This window comes from Apium graveolens, chromosome 1 (genome assembly GCF_009905375.1).
Source record: "Apium graveolens cultivar Ventura chromosome 1, ASM990537v1, whole genome shotgun sequence".
Taxonomy (NCBI): domain Eukaryota; kingdom Viridiplantae; phylum Streptophyta; class Magnoliopsida; order Apiales; family Apiaceae; genus Apium; species Apium graveolens.
In genome coordinates, this window is record NC_133647.1 from 106,916,445 (window position 1) to 106,941,837 (window position 25,393).

A 25,393-nucleotide genomic window follows, 5' to 3' on the forward strand; every position below is an offset into this window, starting at 1 on the left:
TTTTTAATAAATAGGGTATTTATTTGCCTACTTGCAGTTTACTTTTGATTTTTTAATCGTAAAGAACCTGATAAGACCTTGGACTTGTTTGTGCTAACTTTAGATTTTATAGGTGCAACATCTATTGGGAGAGTCGAGCCAATAAATTCCTTCAGCCGAGGAAAAACAAAGAGATGAGACTAGGTTCCAAATTGTCACATTAGCTTCATGCCTACTGCCCGTTCTTTAATAAATTTTCATTACTAGTAACCTCGAGCAAAATTCAATATTTCATTAGTAGTCACCCCCTAGCAAAATTAGGAACGACCGTGCGGTCACTTCAGAACCGTGGCATTCTATCACGTTATCATTTACACATGTTTAAGCATTCATGAATGCATATGGAAAGCCTATGGCTTTGCAATTCCAAAGGAAAAGAAGAGTATTTTGGTATTTCCCAAGGAAATATTATATATCCAAAAATAATTAATACAATCCAAAGAGTGACATTGTTTATAACATACTATAAGTAATCAACTGGGAATGTGGTGCTGGCAAAAAAATGTACTGCAAGGCCCTGCACTACAATAGTTCAAGGCCTACATGTGCATACTTACCTAATACAGCATTGTGTTTACATTAGGCTGTAACCATTTCCATCCCCATTATTGAGCTTAATACCATATCAACTGCAATATTAATTACTCCAGCAATGTTAAACTAAAATTTAGTAATAAAAAATGGTCACCACCAAGAAGATAAGTCCAACTAGTTCAGCAGCTTAAAGCTCATTGGCAATCTTGCAAGTTCCAAATTACACTGCGAGCTCAACTGCTATTACCATCCATGTTACATTATTGCACCACAGTAATATCCTAGCTAATGTACCTTGCTAAATTAAAGCATGACAGGTACTGAAAACTATCAAATTAAACTCATGCATGCAAAAAGAGTGAGATCGGCAAATTATTGCTTGCCCTATTATTGCTTCTTGAAACAAGAGGCCAAGGTAGTAAAAAAATTTGTGATACTACTAGCACAACTACCCTTTAAACAGATTCTGATGAACTTGTGTCTGTAGCAATTACAGAATCACTTGAAGTCAGCGAAGGCTCGATATTACTTGTCTGCTGAAGGCAAGAATAAGCAACCACTGAAGCTCCAATTGTAATAGAGAGACCTAGGCCACCCCATAGCCACTTCTGCAGGGTCTTTTTCTTTTTGCGCTGCTTTCGTGCTACCTCTGAAAATGATCAGATGAAGGGTTACTCAACTTTAAAACTGTAAATACAACACACTTGCGTGTTCAATGGTATGAAAACAGGAAGATTGACAAGTATAATTTCCACTATCATTCAATTTATTTTGTCAACAACAGGGGCGCAGCCGTTCCTTGTAACTTACAAATCAACACAAACAAGATAGATTATACTCACACACACACACACACACACACACACACATATATACATGGCAAATGTTCAGGGAAAACGATTTCTGTAGAAGACCGTGGTGCGTGTAAATATGGACCTCACATGAATTCACACCAGAAACTTTACTTTACACACCCACTTTACAATCACCTTGAAGAAAAAAACTGATGTATGGTAGGTCGCAGAATATATATTTGCTGTGACCGGGATATATATAAACATATGCTCTATTTAAATGCAACTCTTGCGTGCATGCATTACATTTTGTTATATTGATTTCATATTAAAATAAAATAAGACAATCAAGAAAAAACAAGATTGAGGAGCACTAGTAACAGAAGTTTAAACCAAATGCATTAGCAGACTTCTGTGCATGTAATGGTTAGACCAAATTCTTCCACTTATGAAGTCAAAAAACGACCAAGAGTAGAATTATTCTATACTCAATAAGTACCGATACACAATGGGGGGTCGATACCGCTTTCTATGAGGGAATCTGCCCATACTTCATAATTAGAAAGGCCTCTTCGTAATACAATTTTCTTATTTATTCTGTCTTTATGATTTTTTTTAAATCCACGGATAAAATGCGATAAAGGACATTTTATCTTTCCACCTTAAAGTGAAATATAGTACTTAGTTTTTTTTTTTCTTTCATTGCATGCCTATAGATGTTTCCAGAAGTGCCTTTCTCGAAGTACTGGAGAAAAAGATGCATCCTCATCTAGGCCATTCTAAAGAATTATCTGGCCTATCATGATGCTTAACCACATAAGCTGAAGCACCACAATTTGGGATTCACATGTCATTATGTCAATGGAAACTACAAAAGCCAGCTAAATAGAGTTCAGGCTATAAAAGGTTTTTAATATGATGGTTGTAACATCAAAATACTAATCTGCATACTTTTTGATAGACCACCATAGAGTAAGTAATTATGTACTAGAAAACCAAGAGCATATGAAACAAGGCTATCTAATTCGCATGACCTTTGTAACACACTAATATACGAGAAATGGCCCTTTAAGTAACAATTAGAAGTTGCCCAAAGTAACACTCTTCACAAAAATGGCCCCTTATATCACAAACAAAAGCAACATAAATTGTGTTGATAAACTCATATATTAACAGTGCTGTCTCCTTTAATGGGCCTGGGATTTAAATTTTGAAAAAAAAATAATAAGAAAAAGAAACGCAAGTATAGCTTGCGTTTAGTAACACAGGTGCACATATTTTTTCAAGTAATGCAAGATAAGAATGTGTTTTCAGTTTCAGAGTTTTTTTAAAGTCAGCTAAATATGCAAAAACAAAACTGCGTTTTAAATAAACGTGAATTTAACATGCATTTTTTGTAATATAAGGGCCAACTTTTTAGAATATGATATTTAGGAAAATTTTACTTCAAATTGTGATAAAAAGGGCCAACACCCCTTCGTCAAAAAAAAATGGCCAACACCCCTGAATAAACTAGTTTTCTATCTGAAAATATCCACTTTGGATATGAATAAGACGAGCAAGCCATTTCCCTACTGTAAATCACTTAGCTACAAGATTTATATGCCAGTACTTACCAATAACTTCCTGGTTCCTCTGGGACATTTCATGATTAACAGCTTCATAATATTGCAGTCGATCTCTTAATCGAGAAATCTCTTGATCTTTAGCTTTAAAAATTTCCTCTGCAGCAATCTCAGTTTCAGCACGTGCTAATCCCTGACCTATTGCTTCAGAAACAAATCTAGTTACGACAAGTTCCTGACAGAACTGCTCTATTGGACCAATCTCGAATTGCATGCTATTAGATGGTGCTGGAAATCTTAGTCCTGCCTGAGCCAAAAGAAGATCAGAAACCCTCTGCCACTGGCTGTACATCAGACCAAGAGCATCCTCGGCTATCTTTCTTTTTCCAATCTCATCGAGAAGACTCAGTCTAGTGGCACGCATTTCTGACTCAAAACTATGGCAAGAATGTAGTGTACTTGACATAGACCCATCATGAGAGAAATCTGCAAGAAAATATTACCAATGTCAATAACAATTTGCAATTGAAAATTAGGAGGATAACACTAGGTAAAAAGTCTCAATATGAAAGATTAAAAACATCATTTCAGTTAAATCAAATATATGCACATATTTCGCTATTCCCTGTAATAGCTAAACTGACAAAAAGCCTGCTAATTAAAACAACTTTTTTCACTTGAAAAATGTAATCAGTCGTATAGGTAATAGGTAATTATTTTTAAATATCCTATTTAGAATAATGTAGCAGACGGAAAATAATTAATATAGACTGAAACTACAGTGATCATCTGCGCAGTTATGGCCAGGTAGGAAAAAAGAAATGATGACAAAATTGATCTGTTAATAGACCATGTATCCAGATATATACTGAAATTTTGTCAAAAAACAGGGCAGCCAATTTGGTCTCAGCTATGTTACCCGGACTCAGGTATATGTGTCGGAAGCTGGTGCAGATCCAAGAGTTAGATTCTTGGTTTTCATGTAATTAAAAATTCTAGGATATTGATCCAAAATTGGACATGTGTACGGGGACTCACATGTTAAGCTTAACACGAGTAAAACTTTAGATTTACAAAAACAGTGTCTACTACACTTAAGTCATACACTTAATTATGTATGTTAAATCGTAGTATCAAACCAAAAATATAACTTGGAAACAAGTCATTCATGGACCTTTTTATTAATAAAAAAGTTGCAAGGAGGACTTAATTTTCAATTTGAACTGGGATACAGGTACTACATGGTAAAGTCAAAAGTGTCCGGTTTATATTACAAGGATCGGACTCAGATCCCAAATCGACATCCATGTCATGTCCAGTGGACACGAGTATAAGGAAAAAAATGGAGACTCTGGGTAATGCAGTGTCTCAGAGCTCACATTTCATCCCAAAACTATTCATTAACAAACCATTATAATCTGTTAATAGCAATTAAAGATTGATTTTTCAGCTAATGCAAAACAATTTTAATTATTTATAAGCAGAGCAGAAACATAGAAGGTAGAATCAAAGTTAAAAATTGTATACGAGCAATAACAAAGATGCATCTTGTCCGTTAATTACTAAGTTCTCAATCTCTTGCGTATCTGGATCCAAACTTGTGAGATCAAGACATGAACTAAGATCCAGACACAAACTAACCCTGTTAATTTATATTTGAGGTTGTATTTTGGCATCTTCTGTATGCAAATGCTATATGTAAGATGGCCAGTTACTTTATTATTATGAATGGAAAAAAGGTGCAATATGAATACTAGAAAGACTAGGTTACATGTATTAAAGAAGGCAGTACCCACATAATTTAATATCTTATGACCCTGGTAGTGAATATATCTTCAAATCTACAAAGCGTGAGCCTAATAATTCTGATCCTATATGAAATCCTAACACTCTAGAGCTCAAAAAGCTCAACACATCATAACAATGCAAACCCTAACCAACCCTTAAATATTCCAAAACTCACACAAACCTTAATGCATAGATTACTAAAGCTAGGGCCCAAATAGTATCCTAGTCAACATAAAATCATCTAGAAGATGTCACACCAATATAAAAAACCTGATAACAATTCCGTGTCATACAACACAATCAGCAATAGCGCCTAGAACTAGTCGCAAACAGAACATAACAAAAACTCAGCAAAAACATCCTCATCTCCCCATTCGCTTTACTATCAAATTCAATATATACCCTACTTATAATCCCCTAAGACTTAATCAGTTCTTCTAACTGAAAGAAAGACTTCTTCAAATTTTAACATGAACAACAAATCACATAATCAATAACTAATAGTCAGAAAACTCACACCACAACACATACACCATTAACTCACTACACAAACCTAACCAAAACAATATACAACAACAAACACAAATAATACATATATTTACAATTAAAACATTGTATTTAAACAAAAATTAAGCCATATAAACACACATACACACACAAATATATAGAAATGAACATTCTCAAATCTCACCATCATCAGCATCGTAAAACTCAACCGGATTCCATCCACTAACACTCCCAAACTCCCTAACATCACTCGAACTCCCAACACTCAACGTATCGCACCTCGTATCCACAAACTCCTCACTCTCCTCCTCCACAACCTCCCTCATCTCCTCATCCTTCTTCACCTCATCCTCCTCCACCACAACCTCCTCCTCAACCCTATCCTCTTCCTTCCTAACCACAACCTCCCTCCGCCGCCTCAATCCACCTCGTCCTTTCCGATTCGCCACATACGGCGACGGCGACACCGATTCCGACGACGAGTAGACAATCGGCGTCGGCTCCGGCGTTATATACAACGCCGGCGAGATATTAACTCTATTCCGACTCGGCTTCTTCACCTCCTCCTCTCTAACCTCTTTATCATCATCATCTTCAATATCCATCACAGATTTCACCGTTTTTTTGGCCGAATCTTTGTACGAATCTCGAAATCTCGGCTCAATCAAGCTCTCAAGAGCAATTGATGTGAACGTAGGCATCTCTAAACCAAATCGAAACCCTAAATGTTACAACTGTGTGTTTTAGTGTGTGTGATTTTAGGGTTTAGACATTTTTGGTATAGGTGAGGGTGGGGTTTACAAGTTCCAACAGCTTAGGAATTGGTGTACGTATAGGGCGTGTGTAAATGTTGGAGTATATGAAGGGCTACCCTTTTTTTTGGCTTTTAGAACAAGTTAGTTTTCTAGATGGTTTTTTATATGGCGTTGCCTTTTTCTTCAAGTTAAATGCAGCAGATTACACGTGATGCTCCTTTTTTTGGGTTGGTGGCTTCACAATGTTTGACATTTTTCTATTTTCTAATATTGTGGTAGATATTTGTTGAAATGTTGCTCTAGTGCTCCCACATTTTGAAATATTTTGAATTATAATTTAATTAATTAATAGTTTTTTTCAATGGATTAATTGCTCACACAACCACCTTTATTCTATAAGATTTAGGTTCGATTTGAGATTGCTATTAAAAATAAAAAATAATAATATTTTTTATAAGATTTGATGGTGAAATCAGTTTTTTCTAAAAATATAGGGTACTTATTTTCTTTAACAGCAGCTTTCAGGACCAAAACACTTTTGCAAAAAACAGTTTTTAAATTTTATCAAACAATTTTTAACTGCATTTAAAAACTGTTTTCAGCAAAAGACTGCTCTTGCTGTTAGTAAGAGCAATACCAAACACACCCTTAATTGAATATTTTTTGATAGTAAATGTATGTACGGGCTTAAATTTCAAAATTGAGAAATACTATATGAATTTTGTTTCTATTGATAAACTCTACCAACGACAATTTTTATAAAAGAACTGAACAATTTACTAAACTTTATTACCACTTTTCTTCTATTATTTTTCTATGATTTAGAGATAATGTTTTCAGCTAGTGAAATGTTCCCGGCAACCCCTGCCACGCATATTAGGCAAAAAATATATTATGCATAATGGAAAAACAATCAGAATACTAAGAAAATTTAGATTAAGAAGGAAGACTGATTAAGAAGGAAGACTATTATTACCTTTTTTTATTTATACCAATTACCAAAAAAGGGAATATCAATCAGAATGAAGCACCAATCAGAATGAAGAACCATAGCTGTTTGTAAAAAAGACATGATGGCCTTCATAATAATCGACTATGCATCCAAGACATTCAACACAAAAGACCCTGACTGTTTAAATAGCTTCAAAAACAGGACATAATTGTTTAAATTGGCATGAGAGTATTACAAGATTAGAGGAAAAGAAAGGATGAATTGTAACAGACTAAAGTAGTGTAACAATTGTCAAGCCACATATAAAAGATTGCAAACTCTGCAACTACACAAACCCTAATCTCACTTTATACTCTATAATAATAGTTCCTCTTCCCATATGAATATATAATGGTACAAACAACAAACTATATATCAAAAAATCAAAAACTTTACCAGGTTACTAGTGTCATGTAAAGAAATCCATTGGTAATTCTGGACGGACACTCGGCTTTGTTACTTCTGGAAACTGCTTAGGAGCTTCTATCGCTACTGAAGTACTAGCAGATGTTTGTGGAGTTTCAGCTGGTACTAAACTGGAAATACTTGCAGGTGATATATTAGATGGATTATCTGAACTTGGTTCACTTGTTTCTGATGTAACTACTGCACTTGATTCTAATGTGGGTCCTGTTGCACCATTATTTGATTCCGGAGGAGGATTAGGACCTGATTCTGAAGTCGAATGAGCATCAGTTTCTGGTGTTGGCACTTGGACTGATTCTGAGACGCTTGTTTCTGATGGAGGAATGCCTGATTCTGATGTAGTAGGAGCACCTGATTCTGGTTCAGTGAGAGCGCCTGATTCTGGTTCAGGGGGAGCGCCCGATTCCGATGCAGGGGGAGCGCCCGATTCCGATGAAGGGGGAGCGCCCGATTCCGATGCAGGGGGAGCGCCCGATTCTGAGGAAGGGGGAGCGCCCGATTCTGAGGTAGGGGGAGCGCCTGGTTCTGAAGTAGGAAAAGCGCCTGGTTCTGCAGCCTGAGGAGCAGTTGCCTGTGTTGAATTAGAACCTTCAAGTAATAACGGCTTGTTTGCTGCTTGTAGTGAACCCTGAATAGCAGCAGTAGACTTCTTCTGACCAGGATTAGGAGCATAAAGAGATGCCATCCCTGGGGGAAGAATCTCAATGGGAAGCTTCTTTGCAGCATCAGCTAGACTGGTAAGTTTGGGTTCCTCGAGAGAAGACAAAAAGGCAGCCGCGGCATCCGTCTTGGTTGAAGGACCATGCTCCATCTCCTTCTGCAATACCTTGTTCCAAGCTTGAACCAGACTCCTCAAAGAAGGTCTCCCATGGGCCTGCAGAACATTAAAACGGTCAGACTAGGGAACAAATCTAAAACGCCAGAAAATAATTGTAAATACAAAACTGTATCGTACCTGGGCATGTAATACAGCTTCAGCAAGCATTCCAGTATCCTGCCATGCTTTTTCCATCAATGTATTATCTCCTAAAAGTGCAGCTGCAAATGCTGCCTCTCGTCCGGCGCCAACGGCAATTAAATTGTTTACCAATCCCTGCACAATATATTTCCAATCAAGTTACTCATACGAATCAGCAGAGACAAACCTATTGCACGGATTTTTCTAAACATCAAATGCACCGGATACTGCAGATAACGCCTATTTATATTATTGCATATTTCCTGGAATATAATTAAGAAAAATAAACAAAAAGTGGAGAAACATCAGATGCACAGCAATTGTTCGAAAATGTTCATAAAAGTGTGCCAAAATGACTGTAGATTATATATCTCACAAGTCACAACTCATACACGTGGTTATACAACACAGACCAGACTTGGAAGAGAGGAAGTTGGCTAAAAGCTTTGCACCAACTCATAAATTACTTTTCTATTCTAATGTGAAATAGAAAGCAGAAACAAAATGAAAGCAAAGAAAAAAAATCAGGACATACCCCAAGTCGAGTCAACTCCCCGTGATTCGCGAGTCGTAAGGCTAATCCCCTTAATTCATGCCCCCGTAAAGCTCCCTTCACTGAACCAGCTGCAGCTAACCGCTTAAGAGCTTCACGAGCAATCTCACCTTGAGCAGTAGCATCTGCAGCATCAATAAGATCAAGAAATTCCTTCGCGAATTTCACTACTCCATCCACTGCCTCCACAATATCTTCCTTTTTGGCAGTTAGACTCATAATGTCATTCAAATTCAACCCAACAGTTTCATTTCCAATATCCCTGCTGTTACTCATTGTTAGAAGGCACTGGAGGGCTCTTTTAAGATCGTTGCTCTGCATTGCCAGGTCAAATTCCAATCTGGAAAACACAGATTAAAATTCTGTCAAAATCAAATTATGCAACATTTGTGAAACATATTGCTCAAATAGTTCTACATTAGTCAATAAAATTCCTAATTCTGGTAGTAGTAGGAAAAACTATAAGGATACCAGATTGATATTATAAACATTCAGTGCTACAATACTCCATTAGAATGCATAGCACGACTCATAATAAAGGCCTTGTTTTACAGATTGGAATCAAGTATACTTAGAACTTGGCATTAAGCAAATTAAACCTCTTAGATATCCCAGGCAAATGAAGTGCTTCAGTAGCATAACCCATCCCAAGCATAAACTGAGCTAAATCATCATGATGTTCTCTACCAAGCCTACTTGCCCTGCATAAAAGGTAGTTTTAGATATCCATGAAAATAATATACAGTTACCTCAATTAAAAACCACCAAGTAGATAAATCCTACCATTTAACTGCACTAACTGCATCTCCATAGGCAGCTAGACAACGGCAACGGATTCCAGGATGGCTGAGGGATATTGCATGGGTAGACATGTATCTATTTTGAAATTAAAATAGTACATCAGTAATATGTAGCAAATCTTCTAGCTTAGCTACGTGACTACATCAATATTTGTTTGATGAGAAATGTTAGACGAAAAAGAACCCATCTACAAACTGTTCGTACAAAAACATCATCTTGTTATAACTATGACATCTGTCGTTTGGTGTAAAAATGTAGCATCGCTTTCTAATTCTTCAAAAAATGAAATAAACTTAAATGATTGCAAGGGTAAAATTTCCGTGCATAGAGTGTAATAAAAGGTAATCCCAATACCTTGAATGTCTAGACAGAAAATTAGTAACATATTGTTCTCAATTTCACATCAAGGATGCGCATAATTTACATATAGTGCATGTCTCTGAATGTATTCCAATCGGTCCAATCAAACTTTAAACATATCAATATCAATAAGAAACTAGAAAAAAATATGTTTAGCTTCTTTCAAATAAAGACGTGTAATTACATGTTTGAAATTTCCATTTTTCATAAACGACGAGTCTCGTCTACAACCCACATAAACAGTAGCACTATCATACGAGTGTTGCATCTAAAACCTAATTCAATTACAGAAAGACTGGCAAGGGCAGCCTTTGTAGTTGTATGTAGTATACAAGTGCGTTTAAATTATTTTTAAAACGTTGTAATTCTGATCTCAAGGTTAACCAAGAATCACTGTGAATGCAGTATATGTTAAAACTTCATCGAGGTGCAAGTTCCAAGCCTATTTCAGATATAATTTCATTTATACTACTTAATTAAATAAGATAACAAATCAAGGAGAGCTTACCTATCAATAAGCCAAAGAACACCATCCCGAACGCCCACCACCACAAGAGGTCCAACTGGCCTTTTCTGTTCTCCTGGAAAACGAGTAACCGCCACTGCCACCCCTCCCCCACCAACAGCAATTTCATTGACTTTTCTACTATCCATATCTTTAGGCACGGATGAGCTTTCATTACCAACTTTAGATTGTTTAGGTAACATTAAGAATGGAGGGATAGATGGAGCATGCTGAAAAGATGCTAACCGCACAACCTGATAAGATTTTCTTTTATAAGGAATATACTACACCAACAATAAATCATATGAACACGTGATACTTAGTAAATGGGTATCTTTATAATTCAATATCGTATAGGAAGTAAGCTACAACTCTGACGCAACAATTTTTTGAACACTTCTGGTTGTGCACATAGCAGTACTTTACAATTAAATTAAAAAAAAAACATTAGCTTCTTTGTTACAATAATAGGTCAAAATATAGTTCAAAAATCAATATCTTCGATTTAAGACTTCTGCAGGATCTAGCTTTTCACAAACTTAAAATTAAGCAGATTTGGAACTACGTACAAATTAAGGACCTATACATAAATTCAAGTAGAGCAATGAATTAAGAAGATAGGCTTAGGAAAATTCTAATGTATATTAAAATTACGACATGCGGCCTACAAGTACTAACTCACTTCACTCTCCTAGCCATGGTAACTCACAAAATCCCATTTACTTAGTGAGATTAAAATAAATGGTTTTTAATATCCATGATTCCGGGGCTAATCGTATTTAAATGTGTAATTTCAATTTGACTAGAGTAATAATCAATCGGAGAACATTACTTTGTAATAGGTAATACCGGGGAGAACATATCTGGACATGAAAACTCTCATGTCAGTTTGACTGAATTTATAATTCAAGTTGTGAATTTGCTCAAGTATAAGCTAACAGCATAAGAAAATTGGATCACATATTGGATGAAGGATTGGTAAATTCATCAGAACTATTTATTACTCCATATGTTATGGACTTGTGGGTAAATTTCAGATTTAATCCATGTGTTTGAAACTTAAAAGTCGCTTCATAAAACCATTACATTTGCCACACACAGCTATAAGACAAAACCTAAGAATGTAACTTATAAAGTGCAATTATACATTAACAAGATATATATTAACCTGTAGCATTGGAGGCCTCAAAGAAATCCGCTCCTGTGTTGCAGTTTGCGGACCATCTACCGCAATCAGTGCCAACTCACCATGCTCTGCAACAGCTCTCGAACGAGCCTCCTTCAGTTTCATCTCTTCTTTTCGCCGTTTAGTTTCTATATCAATGGGAGCAACACCAGCATCAACAAAAACACACCTGAAATGTCCATACAAAACAGGTCTTTTATCACAATATTTTCTCAAGAAGCATAGGTGAAGAAATGATTCAGGTATATTATTCTCAAATTATTCATCTGATTTCTGGATTTGGTTATTACTCTTTCTGATACAAACTATTAAAGGTAGTTAACCACGAACCAAAGAAATCCAAAAATCCACACCATCTTTTGTATAGCTAAACCATGTGATTATAGTAAAGACTAAAAGAATTTTACCTCTTCAGCAAAGGCTGGTCATAACTAAGCTTTGAGCTTTATATAGTTACTATATATGTGAATGCTGAAGTCCTCATCAATGCTTATAAGTTAAATCTCCATCCATAAAAATTATTTCTCTTTCATTTAATTAATAAGATCCACTTGATTTCCTAAAAGACTACGTGATTAACTCTACTAGTCTACTACAACGCAATCTTGGAAAGGAATGTAATGTTAACTGTTCATTTGTTAAATGATACAAGCTTGTGCTTGAGAAAATTGAGGCTGTAGAACTTCTTTCTTTTGTCTAGGAATTGAGCATACAGTTTAGAAGACTATAGCTTATTATTTTTTATATGCTATGGGACAACAGTTGGACATAGATTAGCACGAGGCAGTACTACAATCCATTTGGTTAGATAGCAGTGCTGCAGTTTCATAAATAGCGGTTTGAAAATTACCTCTTAAATTGTATACACAGACTGTATTTTTCTTCGGTGAATCTAATAAATGGCTCATCGTGGTACACTTCATACTATATCTGATATGTTAGTTTGAGATTGCTTCAGTTTTTGTTTAGGAAGACTTTCAATACTATTCTTGATCCTTATCTGTTTCTGCAATTGTTTATTTGTGTTTCTACCCAAGTTGGACCTTAAAAACCACTCTACACGAAAAAATGCTATTCAAAGACAGTGCTTAGCACACATTACACAAAAGGAGGATAGTAAAATTATAGTGTTGTGGTTGTTTTCTAATGGACATGGAATTCCGTCTTATTTTTTGAAATCTTTCCCTCCATTACCTATAATGTATGTCTGAATTATCCTATGATCACAAGTAGCTTTACTGGTCTGAAGTTTGTGGCTCACTACTTCAACCTATACTTGCACTATTAATAGCATTAATTGTTGATAGTATTGATATTATGTAGGCTTCTAAATTCAAATTAAAACATGCACGGGACATTCTTTTTTTCATCTCAACAGTATAAAAGAATCCAAATTAGTGAACAATGGTATCTCATAGTCGAGCAGTACACACTTCACAATGCTTCACTAGCCAAACTTTCATTTGCTAAAGTTTGGCTCATACAAGTATCTGACTTTCAGCTCTGCTCTGCTCATACAAGTATATATTGTAATACATGAGTAAGATCTTTTTAAAGTGCTACTTACTCTATCGTAGTTGGTGTAGCTACAAACAGCTGTCTCCGTTGCCACACAGCCCCTGTAGCACATGGAATTGCAACATCTCCCAAGTACCTATATTGAGGGCGCAAGGAAGATATGACAATGTATTGCTGATAGGCAAAGGCACAATACTCAACAGTTTGGTCCCATGCTGTCCATTCTGGTTGAGGAAGAAGACCACCGACAGGTTGAAAGTTTTCCCAACTGCAAATTTAAAACCGATTCTTAAGAAAATCCCGGCGTAAATTTGATTACACATCCATATCTACTAAATGTAATTTTATTAATTTTGAGCAAACTGGGATGGGACTTGGAAAACAATACAGGAACCAATTATCAGCGTAAATAAGATAACATATAAAACTGAGTTAACATGGATCACACCACAGTAACCAAAGATATACAAGGAAGCTCTTTTGGTGCTCGACACCCATGCAGGTTAAATCAATTTAACTAAGAGGAAGTTCAGATATTTAGGGACTTAGTTGGGTTCCTCTACAATCAGACAGAGAATTTTTTTAAGAAAATATAAGACCCAAGAGTTCATATTTGCTCAATAGTTGATGTTACAAAACTTCTGAATGGATAAATATTAGATTGCTTAATGCAAGAGACATATGATAACAAAGCTATTTTGTTTATATAGCACTTAGAGATTATATAGTGCTATCCAGTTTTATTTTATTAGTATTTTCTACAAATTATTATTTTCCTAAACTATATTGAATATTAATAGTTATTTTCCACATAATTTCACAAACAATCTGTGCTATGCTAAACTGATAATGGTACAGACATAACATAAATTAGCTATTTATAGACTTCTAACCTAAGTCAACTTTCTTTCAAGCTTAATTTACTAGTTAAAAGCAATCACCATACGGAAATCAACTTGGCCAACATATATTTGGCCTTTGGCGAAATGAGTCACACCACTATCAGTAGAATGGAGTAATGAAGGAGTGTGAATCTGTAAGAAAGATGACATTCATTCCTACCTGTATAACTGGAAGTTCTGAGGTGCAGCTTCAGCTGAAGAATTATGAGAAGAATAGCCATCCACCGTGGTGAACGAGGAAAGCCCGCTGCTACCAAACCCAGATAAGGGCATAGACTGGAATGTTGAAATAGCAGTAGCAGACACTGGGCTAATTCTTCGTGATGTCCGATAAGCAATACCAAGTAATGCTCCACCATGCAAACCAATAACCTAGAAACATATTTTTGGAGTTAAAAGGGCCACATAAAGGTGGTCAGGCATATAATTGGACCCTCATGATAATTAATACTAGACAACAAAAATCAGGAATGTGTAGACAATAAATGGTAGATCCCCTGAACCAATCAGCAACATAAGCATACAAATTCCTTGAGGGCCGAGTATAAAACGAAAGGGAAGCAGTGACCAGGCTGTTAATAACAATATAGTGATGAAGTACAGCATTTCTCTAAAGGAAGTTTAACAGCATGACTACAATATCAATGAGTTACTGGAAAGTTGCAAATAAAAAAGTACATGCCTAGTTCATAATGCTATTTGAAATTCATCAAAAACCAGGGTGTGCAAATTCTGTCCGAGTACAAATCTTTTATCATCTATTTAATCCACATCCTTGCATCAAGCTAATTCCCCACAAATCTCAAGTGATTCAATGTCAAGTCAATTTCAGGTAGCCATCTTACTTGCATATGCCACTGAAGTGTTTCAACTAAATAAACAAGCCATGATTAAACCTAATTCTAATTTAAGTTGAATATGATTACACTTTCCTGTTGGGACCCATACCCTGAAACATAACACGCCCATACAAGTTTCGAGCTCTCGACCTTGTCAGTCACTTGAGTTCAGATTAAATTATGAAGTTACTTTAGCTATCATTTTCAAGATAAGAAAACTCAATGGCAGCAAGGAGTAATTTTTTAGTACTCGGACTTAAGGCAATAGATTTCTACTACAACTGAGATGCAAATGTCCACCTAAAAAAGGATGTCTTGTTTCAGAATCTACACGTCCGTGGGATGCAATCATTACTTGAGGAAAGGTACTTGAGCAGGGACCTCATGAATTCAATTACCATATTCTGCGGCAAAGTCTCTGATGCAAGCCTATTCAAAGCATAAATATCATTTAACTTTACACAATTAGCCTCAACTCCAATTATATATCATTTTTGTTGGTTATCTTTTAGAAAGTCCAAGGTAATCTACCCACTGAAACTAAGATGAGAGAGAATATCCCTAACTAAGCCTGAATTTTTAGGGATTTAATATTTGATCCATCCCAAATAAGATCTAACAGCGTCATAAATTCCTATTACTTCATAAATATAAACATGTCAATCTCTTTTGTATCCTTAAAGGTTGATGCAAGAAGAGGTATAGATGATATCTTTGATTTAAGCAGAGTGAAACAGAAATCAGTTGCGAAAAACAGAAGAGATACCGGTTCACTGTGGCCGCCAATAGACCTCATTAATATATTTGATGTCCCATCATCTAACAGGATACGAACTTGCACACTAGCAGAAGAAGCAGCAGAAGCTGCTGCAGCTGCAGCTTGCGCAGCAACTGCAGCAGCCTCCTTGGCTTTTCTTGATCCCCCTTTGGGAATCAAGGGAATTCGAGGAGGTGCAGCAGACTCTAAAAGAGCAAATCTATCTCGACAAGTATCCCAAGCCAAGAGCCTCGCACTACCTGAATCTACTATGGACCAATCGCTGACCTTGTAAATTGAGAAATAAGGAATGTCAGGCCATACAACTGCAAGATACCTGCAACCCAAGCAACAAGGGAAAAAAAAGTCAGTCACTGAGATAGCTTTTTTATACCCATAACTAGTATTAGCAAGTACCAAGAAAAAGGACAAATTATATCATTTATTTTATGTTAATAATTGTAAGGTCTCTTACAAGTTCTCTAGGAGCCATAAACTGGAAACAACCATTAAATTTAACTGCTAGCCTTGACCAAGTGGTTCACCTCTTCTCTTTGACTCCTAGTAATTAGAAGTGGGGGGTTCGAGCCACTTGATGCATGTGTGCGTGAGTATTAAAATTTCTTGTCCATAAAAAAACAACAGTTTACACATAACACATGTCTGACACAGGATTAAAAGATGATGTGTAGTAATTCTAGTTACACTGTCTAATGCTGCACTTCAAGTCGAATGATTTACTCAAATGTTAAAGGTTACTTACTTTCCCGAACTGCTCACAGAAAGAACTGCATATGAGTCATGTGGAACAGGGGTGCTAATGTGCTTTTTTATCTGCTTGACTTGAAGTGGTTCAGACGAATCTCCTCGCGGTCTTCCATTTTCTGTCAAGGACCCGTTACTCCCAAGAGCAGGATTTACCATGTTGGACAATGAAAAGTTTAGCAGCTTTAATTCTCTTTCAATAACATAGACAGCCGAATGTTCTCGACTTTCTGGTGGTGTTGGTAAAGATGCTACAGCTGGAAGAGATCTAGCATCAAATTCACTGATGATCACACCAATATTGGTCCCAGTAGCAACAAGGTGTGGCTGTAATGGATGTGCAGCCATAGAATAAACCTACAAGTGATTTCATCGATTTTATCATTTACATTTGAATGACAAAGATTGAGCTCAAGAGAATATAGAACTTGAACAAATTTTCACTGCAACTTTCAAAGGCTAATTGCTTTGTTCTTCTATTTTATTCCACTCTTTTATTAAGACATGATATATGAGCATATATAACAATTCCTAAAAATGGGATACTTAAATGATCTCCTCATAATGTTCTAAAAGCCTAGAAACTATCGTGATTCTAATTTTTATCATACATTTCAGAAATAAAGAATAAAGTTTAAATCATCTAGAGGCTAGACTCTAGAGTGCCCACCTAGGAAGTACGGACACGGCAAAAAGGGTGCCGTACGCTCCAACACGGCGACTCGGCACCGACACGGCTGAGTAAGCGTCTGACATGCCATGGTGTGTAGATACACAAACGGCAGGGGACACGGCTTAAAAACTCTTAACCCGCATACAAAACAGATAGATACATACATTAATTTCCTCCACACCAGAAAAAAATATTTAAAGTAACTAGTCGAATGTATAATAATACTCCTTTATGTTCACTTCTGTTCCCTGTCAATGACTCTGACTCTGCTCGAGGACAACTCTCAGTCTCAACAGGTAATCCTAAGGGCAAAGTATTTGTATTGAAGCATCCATACCCGTCGGTATATTTAGACATTATTCAGTAGTCATGGCAACCATCGTTTGAAATGTAAATGCTAAAGTTCTACGCTTCTACTCATACAACTTGTCAGGGCAGTAACAAGTACCAATTGATAGACAGATTGGTTAAGCAATCAAAACTCAAGTGTCACACTCATGCAATATACAAGATAATATATGAAATAATTATCGACCACAGCCATTCTGTCATCATAAAAAGCCAAACTAAGCTAAACATCAGAGTTTATGTGGCTGAACACAAAATTTTAAAAAAGATAACTAGTCATCAAATTTTAACAAATAAAAAATAATCATGCAATGTACATACTCTCAGTTTCTTGTGAGATCCGAGTGCAAGTGGAGGAATTAACGAGGAGAGCTCACATAATGGCCTTGTTAGAGCCGAATATGTAGGGTGCTCAATAGCCCTGTGTAGACATCAAAAAATAATGATCATTTAAATTGCAAGTGAGGCAGGCATTTTATATAAAAAAAAATGTTACGCTTTCTCACAAACTCTCTCTTTTTCACCAAACTAGTCCATTTGATAAAAAGTCCGCGAAATAATGATGTTAAGAGATCAGTTGTCCTTGATGTCAATATCATAGTTGCATACTCGTGCTTTTAATCTTATTACTTGTTAGCACTATCGCTAGATATACAAAAAAAATAAAACATACTTCGTATTCACTTTTTTAAAGTGGGCCTTCTCTGGAGAGAAGTATTTAACTCTTTGAGAAGGACCGCCACAAAAAGCAAAAGATTATTGATTCCATTCCAAATTCATCTTAATGAATAAGAGATGTAATTGTGTTGCATAAGAATTACGACCACTTGCTACTAGAAGGAATAACAAGCATACCATATGTGAGAATCTTTGACACAAGTTAAGATATCAAGATTGGGTGCTCGAGGGTGACACCAAGATGCCACACTGTGGCACGACATCTTGGGTACAGGTTTAATACGTCGAAGTTCCTGGAAAGAGATGAATAATAATAATATAAATATATATATTAGGAGGGGGGAGGGAGGGACGGAGGGAGCAAATGAAAGAAAAAGTACAGCATTTTTTACTCATCATGACGAAGTTGCAAATAAACTGCATAGAGAGGAATCAGCTACCTTAAAAGATAATGTGTCCCAGATTGCTAGAGTCTTATCAGCGCCTATTGTAATGAGCTGAGGTGCACCTCCCATCACCCTAGATAGCTCAACAGCTACGACCCCACCATCATGCGCCTTACAAGAAAGATTCCACGTTAATCACCCGCTAATAAAATCATAGAAGATATACATAACCAAACATAAAATGAACAACTTTTACTGTCTCATCTCACTGGATACATGGTTTTTTATTTAGCTCAAGCAGGTTTATGACAATATGTGTAAACAAAATAAGTTAAACTTATATTCTATACAGATAAACAAAAAAATCACAAGTTTAAATTATTAAATTTCAAATTAAAAGGTTTAATAATCCTCAAACATGTAAAATTATACATTTGAGTTATATTCAAAATCTAAAAAGAAGATAGAGACTTCTAGAGTGGGAAAGGAAATGATAGTTTCACAAGGCAAAGGATGCAGAGAACGTAATGCGGCTAACTAATGTATTATGATCTTACTACAAATTGTATGTATTAGTAACACTTTCACTTGTAACATGTACAAGATATATAAGTTGATTCTCTGCACATATGTTCTTTTGGTCTGTTACCCGGACTCTTCAATTTTGCCCTCGTACCCGTGTCCGCCAGACATGACAGGGGTGCGGGTATGAGATCTAAGTCGGATTCTTCTATGAAAACTGGACAGTTCAACTTTAAGCAATCTACTTCAAAATAATTTATACAGCCTCAGCAACTTGTTATTAGAGGGGGATATCCAAAGCTTACTATTTCTATGTTATCCTTTTAATTTATGCAAAAAATTGACTTAAACAATCATGTGAATGCTTTTGTATTGGTAGAAGACACTAACTTACAGATGTAAAATATATAAAAAGTAGGTATAATTTCACTTCTTTAAAGGTTTTATGCTAGATCCCCGCACCCATGTACAATTTCGGATCCATATCCACGAATCCAAGTTTTTTTATAAACTAAGAGTCGGACACTTAGAAAAGCACCTGTATCCGACTATCCGACTCCTGAACTCGAGTCTTTAGGGTAAAGGTCAATTACAGAAATCTAAATCCGCACATACGCATATGTCCATCGAGGCTTAAACCCTCGACCTCTTATTACCAAGAGAAGAGTGGAATCAGATGGGCTAATCCTTGCAGATACAGGTCACATGTTTTGATGTATATGAATATTTACAACTTGTATATATAATATTTATTGATGACAATGGCTTTGCCCATATATTGCTGTATACTATACAATAGTGAGATACAAACAATTACTTCACATGTTTCATAGAATGAAGAGGTTACTAATGAGAGGAGAAACACATAGCTACCTTAAGACTCAGCTTTGGCACAAGTTCTCGTGAGTCTTGGCCATGGTCAGCATTCCAAAGCACAAGTAAACCATCACTTCCTCCAGAAACTAAAAGTGCCTATACAAAATACACAAAAAGGTTTTAAATGTAACACAAAAGACAGTTTCGAATGAAGAAAAAATCACGAATTTGAATATCTCTGTTGACACTTGACATATTTACAATGAAACATATTTCTGCCAAGGTAACAAAAGAAAACCTTCAGAAAATGATATTTGTTCAGAGGTAAAAAAAAAATTCATTTATGATACAAGAATGTAGGTAAATCAACAAAACGTGTGATTCCTATAGCTTGAGAAAGTGAGATGAAGCCACAATGCCCAGTGGTTATATGCTTAATTTGATAGATAGATTGACCAGATAAGCAAAAAAAAATTGGTAGAGAAATGAGGTAAATTAATGTGATAAGTATTAAAAAATTAAGAAACTCCAAAAGACAACCAAGTTTCCCCACCCCTTCTTAGATTGGCAGAACGCAGCCAAACAGTACCGTCCCTAGGTTTCATCTATAGGAACTATAAATTGTGCCCAATCGGCAGTCGGCTTGCATAAGGCATAAATAGAAGATATTTAGAGCCTACTTCTACAAGGGCCCCCCTGGGGATTACAGTTGCCATTTCAGCTTCAATCGGGCAACCAAATCCCTGGCATTTACAGCCGTAATACTATGACAATGACTTCTTTCTAACAAGAGTATACTATTCTTTTGAATCGATTTATCATATAAAAAAAATTAGGAGCAGCAAAGTAGGCATAACTTTAATTAATGCCTACTTCAAAGCACATAAACTGGACTCCTAGACTGAACAAGGGGTCCAGGAAATTAAGTATTTACATAGACTGTTTGGCCAGTGGCAGCTGATACTGACAATCAATGCTGAGCATAGAAAGAAGCCTGCAAACACTGTTGACTCCCAACAAACTGAGCTGTATGATGGATCTTTGGATGTATTCTGTTCAATCCCTAGCTATTTTAAATTATTTTAAAAAAAATCAATTAAAGGAAACTAAAACTACCTCTCCAGTGGAAGCCATAAAGGTCATTAAACAAGATATTGATTTTTTATGACCTCCTGTGTATCTTCTAGCAAGCTGCAAAAAAAACAACATTGAGGCACAATACATAGATAATCAAAAGTTTGTCCAACTTATCACTACAGGAAATTGCAAACCTTCCATGTTATCATTGAGAGAACTCTAATTACACCATCTGAACCCCCAAACGCTACCAGAGGACCATCACCAACAACAGACCTAGAAAGAAATTCCATACTGCAAGTGAAAGAAAAGTGTTACAGATGCACTGAAGCATGCATGAGAAGAATGATAATATGACCTTACTATTTCTCTCATTTCTCAAGACAATATATCTTTCGTTTTTCAACTTGTTGCAGATTCTAATTTTATTTAGAAAAAAATCTTGGGTTACACTACTAATTTTAATTGAATTTTAAGCTAGATGCTCTAAAAATATTTTTCAGTGTTTATCTGAGAAAATGGTCACCCATTGTCCTTACCCTCGGATGAATATGTATCATTGTATGTAGTGTTTGGAAAGCAAAGAGTCTGCAGCATTGTAACTGTATATTCTAATATTATATTTCGAATTTAATAGGTAAAAATTATAAAATTGAAATAATTCAATAGGATCATAAAATATAGTAAAAGGCAAGGTGCAGCCTTTTTAGATGTTCAAGATTCATAAGTACATTCTCACAATGTATCTCTTTGTCCATCTTTTTTTACTGTGTAATCTACTTGAGGCGAATAGCCTAATTACTTGTAACTTTTATATTTCAACAAATCAATTATCGAAAGTTGATCACCAGCTAGAAAGTAGAAACGACAAGCAAATATAATTTTCTATATGAAGTTTACAGCATAATCACTACGTGTACAGCGGGCACACTGCATGTATCACAGAGTAGCCATGATTAGGTAAGAAAGTAGACTGTAATTCATAAAATTCTATAGTAACATATTTAAGTTTAATCACTGGAACATATTTATTATACACAAGGCTTCATGTTCAGACATATCTAATAAGTGATGATAGAAGCAAAATGCAGCAATATCATTTCCATTTCCAACATACTAACAATCAGAAGAAAGAGTGAATATGGAGAAGACTTGCCAGAGAAGTGATTTGTTGTCCAAGTCCTGCTTAGGTACATCCCTGCCACGCATAGTCACCAAGTCTAGAAATATGGCCTTACTTTCACAGCAGATGACAATAAAATGTCTTCCTTTTGTTGATGGAGCAGGAGAACTAAAGGCTGATGTGATATTGGTCACTGCTGTTGGAGCCTCCGCAGCAGCAGACCGATTACGAGAAAGTTGCCAAAAATGCACATCGTCATCATAAAAGCTAACCTGCTTAACACTTAGGACATATCCCCCATTTGGAGTTTCAGGTTTCATCCAATTGTGATAGGGTTAAGAACAATATAAAAAAGACAAATAAAGAGGTCCAATACCTCCCTCCCCGTATGGCTTCTGTAGGTTTTCCTCTAGATTCTACCATTGGATAAAATAAATCAGATCATTTTAATTATTAACAAGAAAGCATTCCTTAAAATATCCACTATAAATATATAAATACTTTTTGCCATGTTACAAAATATTATTATTGGCAGATAATTGCAATTATATTTTTTTTTCTTGATTTATTTACTTTTTGACCATCTTATGGTCAAGATCATTAAAAACATACACAAAATCACAACTTCCGATACACCGCATGGATTCTTGATTATTAAAATAACTTGCTGATTTCATACTCTTCATAACCAGTAGTACTAAAAAGATATACCAGGTCACTAATCTGATCATCAACAGCCAACTCTAGATACAATTACTTGTTTGTGCAAAACTATAGTAACCAAATCAGTACCTGTATCTCCCTCTGCAAGTTTCTCCAACTTAGCCCCAACTAAGCGCCTCTCATCGACTCCACCAGCTTTAAGCTCATAAATCACCTGATAACAATACAAACCAAAATAATTTGAACTACATCCCAAGTATCCAACTATTCCATCCCTCTAATTAGATATAGAGACAAACAAACAACCAACTATACTCTCATTCGTAACAGAAACACCCACATATCCAATTATCTTATAGCTCTTACTAAACAACGCACATACAATAAATAATCAGATAATATAAGAAACTATAACGATTTCAACCACAACCGAGTTTTTAACTATTTTATCCCTCTTAACAGATAAGTCCAACAAGTTCTAGCATTAGTATGAGTTCTTTCGTGGGTCCGATATCTCTGGTGTGCCTGAAAATGTCATTGATAAACGGGCTTTTGAAACTCGATTTGACGCAACAAACAAGAGGTATTTTTCTCCGCAATTTCAAGTATATCCAACTATCTCACTAGATTTATTTGACACCAAAGTCAAAGTTTCTTAGTTTCTATCGAAGCCCGAGGGGTCGTTTGGATAATGGGATTTTAACCTGGTTAATGGCAATGGAAATAATATTTCAATACAAAAATGTAAGAATCTCGTCCCCATTCACATTAACCGGGTGGGAATCTCGCGAGAGGCAAATAAACGGAACCTAACTATTTCATCGCACACAATGGAATTGCCCACACTCAAACAAAAAACATCTAATACCTATAGAAACCAAAATAATTGCAGCTACATCCCATCATAAGCTATTTCATTCCTCTCAATAGATACACAGTCACCATCCAAGTTCTTAACTGTTTCGTTCCTCAATAGATTTACACACACATCAACTATCTCATTGGACTAACTTACAAAATTGCCACTAAAGTCAAATTTTTTAAGTTTTATCCTTTTAAGTACTTCATCGCTTGCAATAGCTATCGATACACATATACATCCACCTATCTTTTTGCTTTTAATAAACAAACACTTGCAAACAAACAAAAACCATCTAATAAGTAACACCTATAGAAACAAAAACAAATTTCAACTACATTAAACTTTCCAGCCATTTTATTCCTCTCAACTATATCGGACTACAGTACAACCACTATTATTTCTTACCCTAGGATCCAAGAAATTTAGAAATCAGTCCAGGTTATTAATTAATCGAGGTAAATACATTACATCTATTATACTCAGAATTACATCATCAAATCAACATAATCAATGCCGATTTATCGAAGTATTCCATAGCTTGCTCGTTATACACACATCCAACTATGCCATTACAAATCGTTAGTAAAATGCACAGAAAACAACAAATCACCTAAAACATCAAATATCGAAACATCGAAACAAATTCAACTACATCCAGTAATCAAATACACAACCACACACATTTACGATACTCGAAAAGTGAGTTTCAGACCTGACGATGCTCCCAATTCCAAACAGAAACATGATCAGATGCATCAGCAGTAACAAGCCAGGGATGAGTTGGATGCAATTGAATCTTCACGATCTTATCATTCGTCGGACGAAACGCCTTCAATTTCAACATTCTCGCCTTAAATTAAATAATCACTGTGTGTATTTACACACACATACAGTGCAATTAAGCTTTGGATCTGGAAATATAATTGTAAATGAACTGGATCTCGTGTGTGGGTAAAATTAGTTGATGTAGTGGTGAAGAAGTGGATTAATTTGTTTGGTTTGAGTTGCGAAGCTGATTTGATGGCATTTCAATGGAGATTTTGATTTGAGATTTATGATGCTTAATTACAAAGTGGTGTTAGTTTGCATTTTCATTTTCATTTTTATTTTTTTCAGCTTATAGAATCAGCAAATTGGAATTTAGGTGTCATCGTGTCATACGGGTCGGCTTTTCGATATGCAAATTTCGAATTGTCGATTGTAATATTCGAAAATTTTATTGATTTTTTTTATTTTATTGGACCTATCGAGTGGTTGGTTCAGTTTAATTCAGGACAATAGGTTTTTTATTTCATCATATTATAACTTAATTTTGTTTCTTTTTTTATTTTTCAAGAAAAATGAATAATTAAAAAAGCTAAATAAAGTGTGATTTTTTTTAATAATTCAATATTTCAAATTCAGATTTCAGAAGTAAAAATATCAAGTATAACTAGTTTTTATCCCAGTTAAAGGATTACGACAAGCTGATCTGTTATCTTCTTTTATTTTTATTTAGTTGTAGAGATGCTTCATGACGTAAAAGGGAGAGAGGATATGAATCTTCAAAGCTATAGAAAATTAGAAATCCAAGAGATGGTTTGGTTCGGTATCGGCTTGAAATCAAGAATCAGATTAAGATGATATGAGGTGGAGATATCATGGGTCTGTTTGGCCAATAACATTTAAGTCATTTATTGACTTATAAGGAGGAGTGTTTTTT

At 35.6% G+C, this 25,393-nt stretch overlaps 2 protein-coding genes across 2 annotated transcripts; both read right to left on the reverse strand.

Annotated features, from left to right (window-relative positions):
- Positions 1–692: 692 nt before the first annotated feature.
- On the reverse strand, positions 693–6,135 carry LOC141665562 (uncharacterized). Its single transcript, XM_074471547.1, has 3 exons — positions 5,412–6,135; positions 2,984–3,418; positions 693–1,222 (listed from the first exon to the last, which is right to left on the reverse strand). The coding sequence occupies exons 1-3, from the start codon at positions 5,926–5,928 to the stop codon at positions 1,029–1,031; spliced, it is 1,146 nt and encodes a 381-aa protein (XP_074327648.1). The 5' UTR covers positions 5,929–6,135; the 3' UTR covers positions 693–1,028.
- A 985-nt stretch (positions 6,136–7,120) lies between these two features.
- Positions 7,121–24,798, reverse strand: LOC141665571 (uncharacterized). The gene is made up of 21 exons (XM_074471556.1): positions 24,404–24,798; positions 22,959–23,043; positions 22,543–22,582; positions 22,200–22,448; positions 21,238–21,337; positions 21,083–21,157; positions 20,024–20,122; positions 18,683–18,799; positions 18,420–18,535; positions 17,886–17,985; positions 16,542–16,900; positions 15,788–16,115; positions 14,343–14,554; positions 13,330–13,548; positions 11,745–11,931; positions 10,580–10,830; positions 9,694–9,786; positions 9,510–9,611; positions 8,893–9,250; positions 8,355–8,492; positions 7,121–8,273 (listed from the first exon to the last, which is right to left on the reverse strand). Exons 1-21 carry the CDS (start codon positions 24,533–24,535, stop codon positions 7,383–7,385), a joined length of 4,251 nt encoding a protein of 1,416 aa, XP_074327657.1. The 5' UTR covers positions 24,536–24,798; the 3' UTR covers positions 7,121–7,382.
- Positions 24,799–25,393: the final 595 nt, after the last annotated feature.

What these genes read in the sequence shown, in the direction of transcription:
- LOC141665562 (XM_074471547.1), bottom strand. Translation starts at nt 5,928, where the DNA reads ATGCCTACGTTCACATCAATTGCTCTTGAGAGCTTGATTGAGCCGAGA. An exon ending in GTTTTACGATGCTGATGATG is followed by an intron (nt 3,419 to 5,411) that starts GTGAGATTTGAG and finishes ATTTTCTTGCAG; the next exon opens with ATTTCTCTCATGATGGGTCT. An exon ending in GAGGAACCAGGAAGTTATTG is followed by an intron (nt 1,223 to 2,983) that starts GTAAGTACTGGC and finishes GATCATTTTCAG; the next exon opens with AGGTAGCACGAAAGCAGCGC.
- LOC141665571 (XM_074471556.1), bottom strand. Translation starts at nt 24,535, where the DNA reads ATGTTGAAATTGAAGGCGTTTCGTCCGACGAATGATAAGATCGTGAAG. An exon ending in GATCTCACAAGAAACTGAGA is followed by an intron (nt 16,901 to 17,885) that starts GTATGTACATTG and finishes AATCACTTGTAG; the next exon opens with GTTTATTCTATGGCTGCACA. An exon ending in TCTGTGAGCAGTTCGGGAAA is followed by an intron (nt 16,116 to 16,541) that starts GTAAGTAACCTT and finishes CTTGGGTTGCAG; the next exon opens with GTATCTTGCAGTTGTATGGC.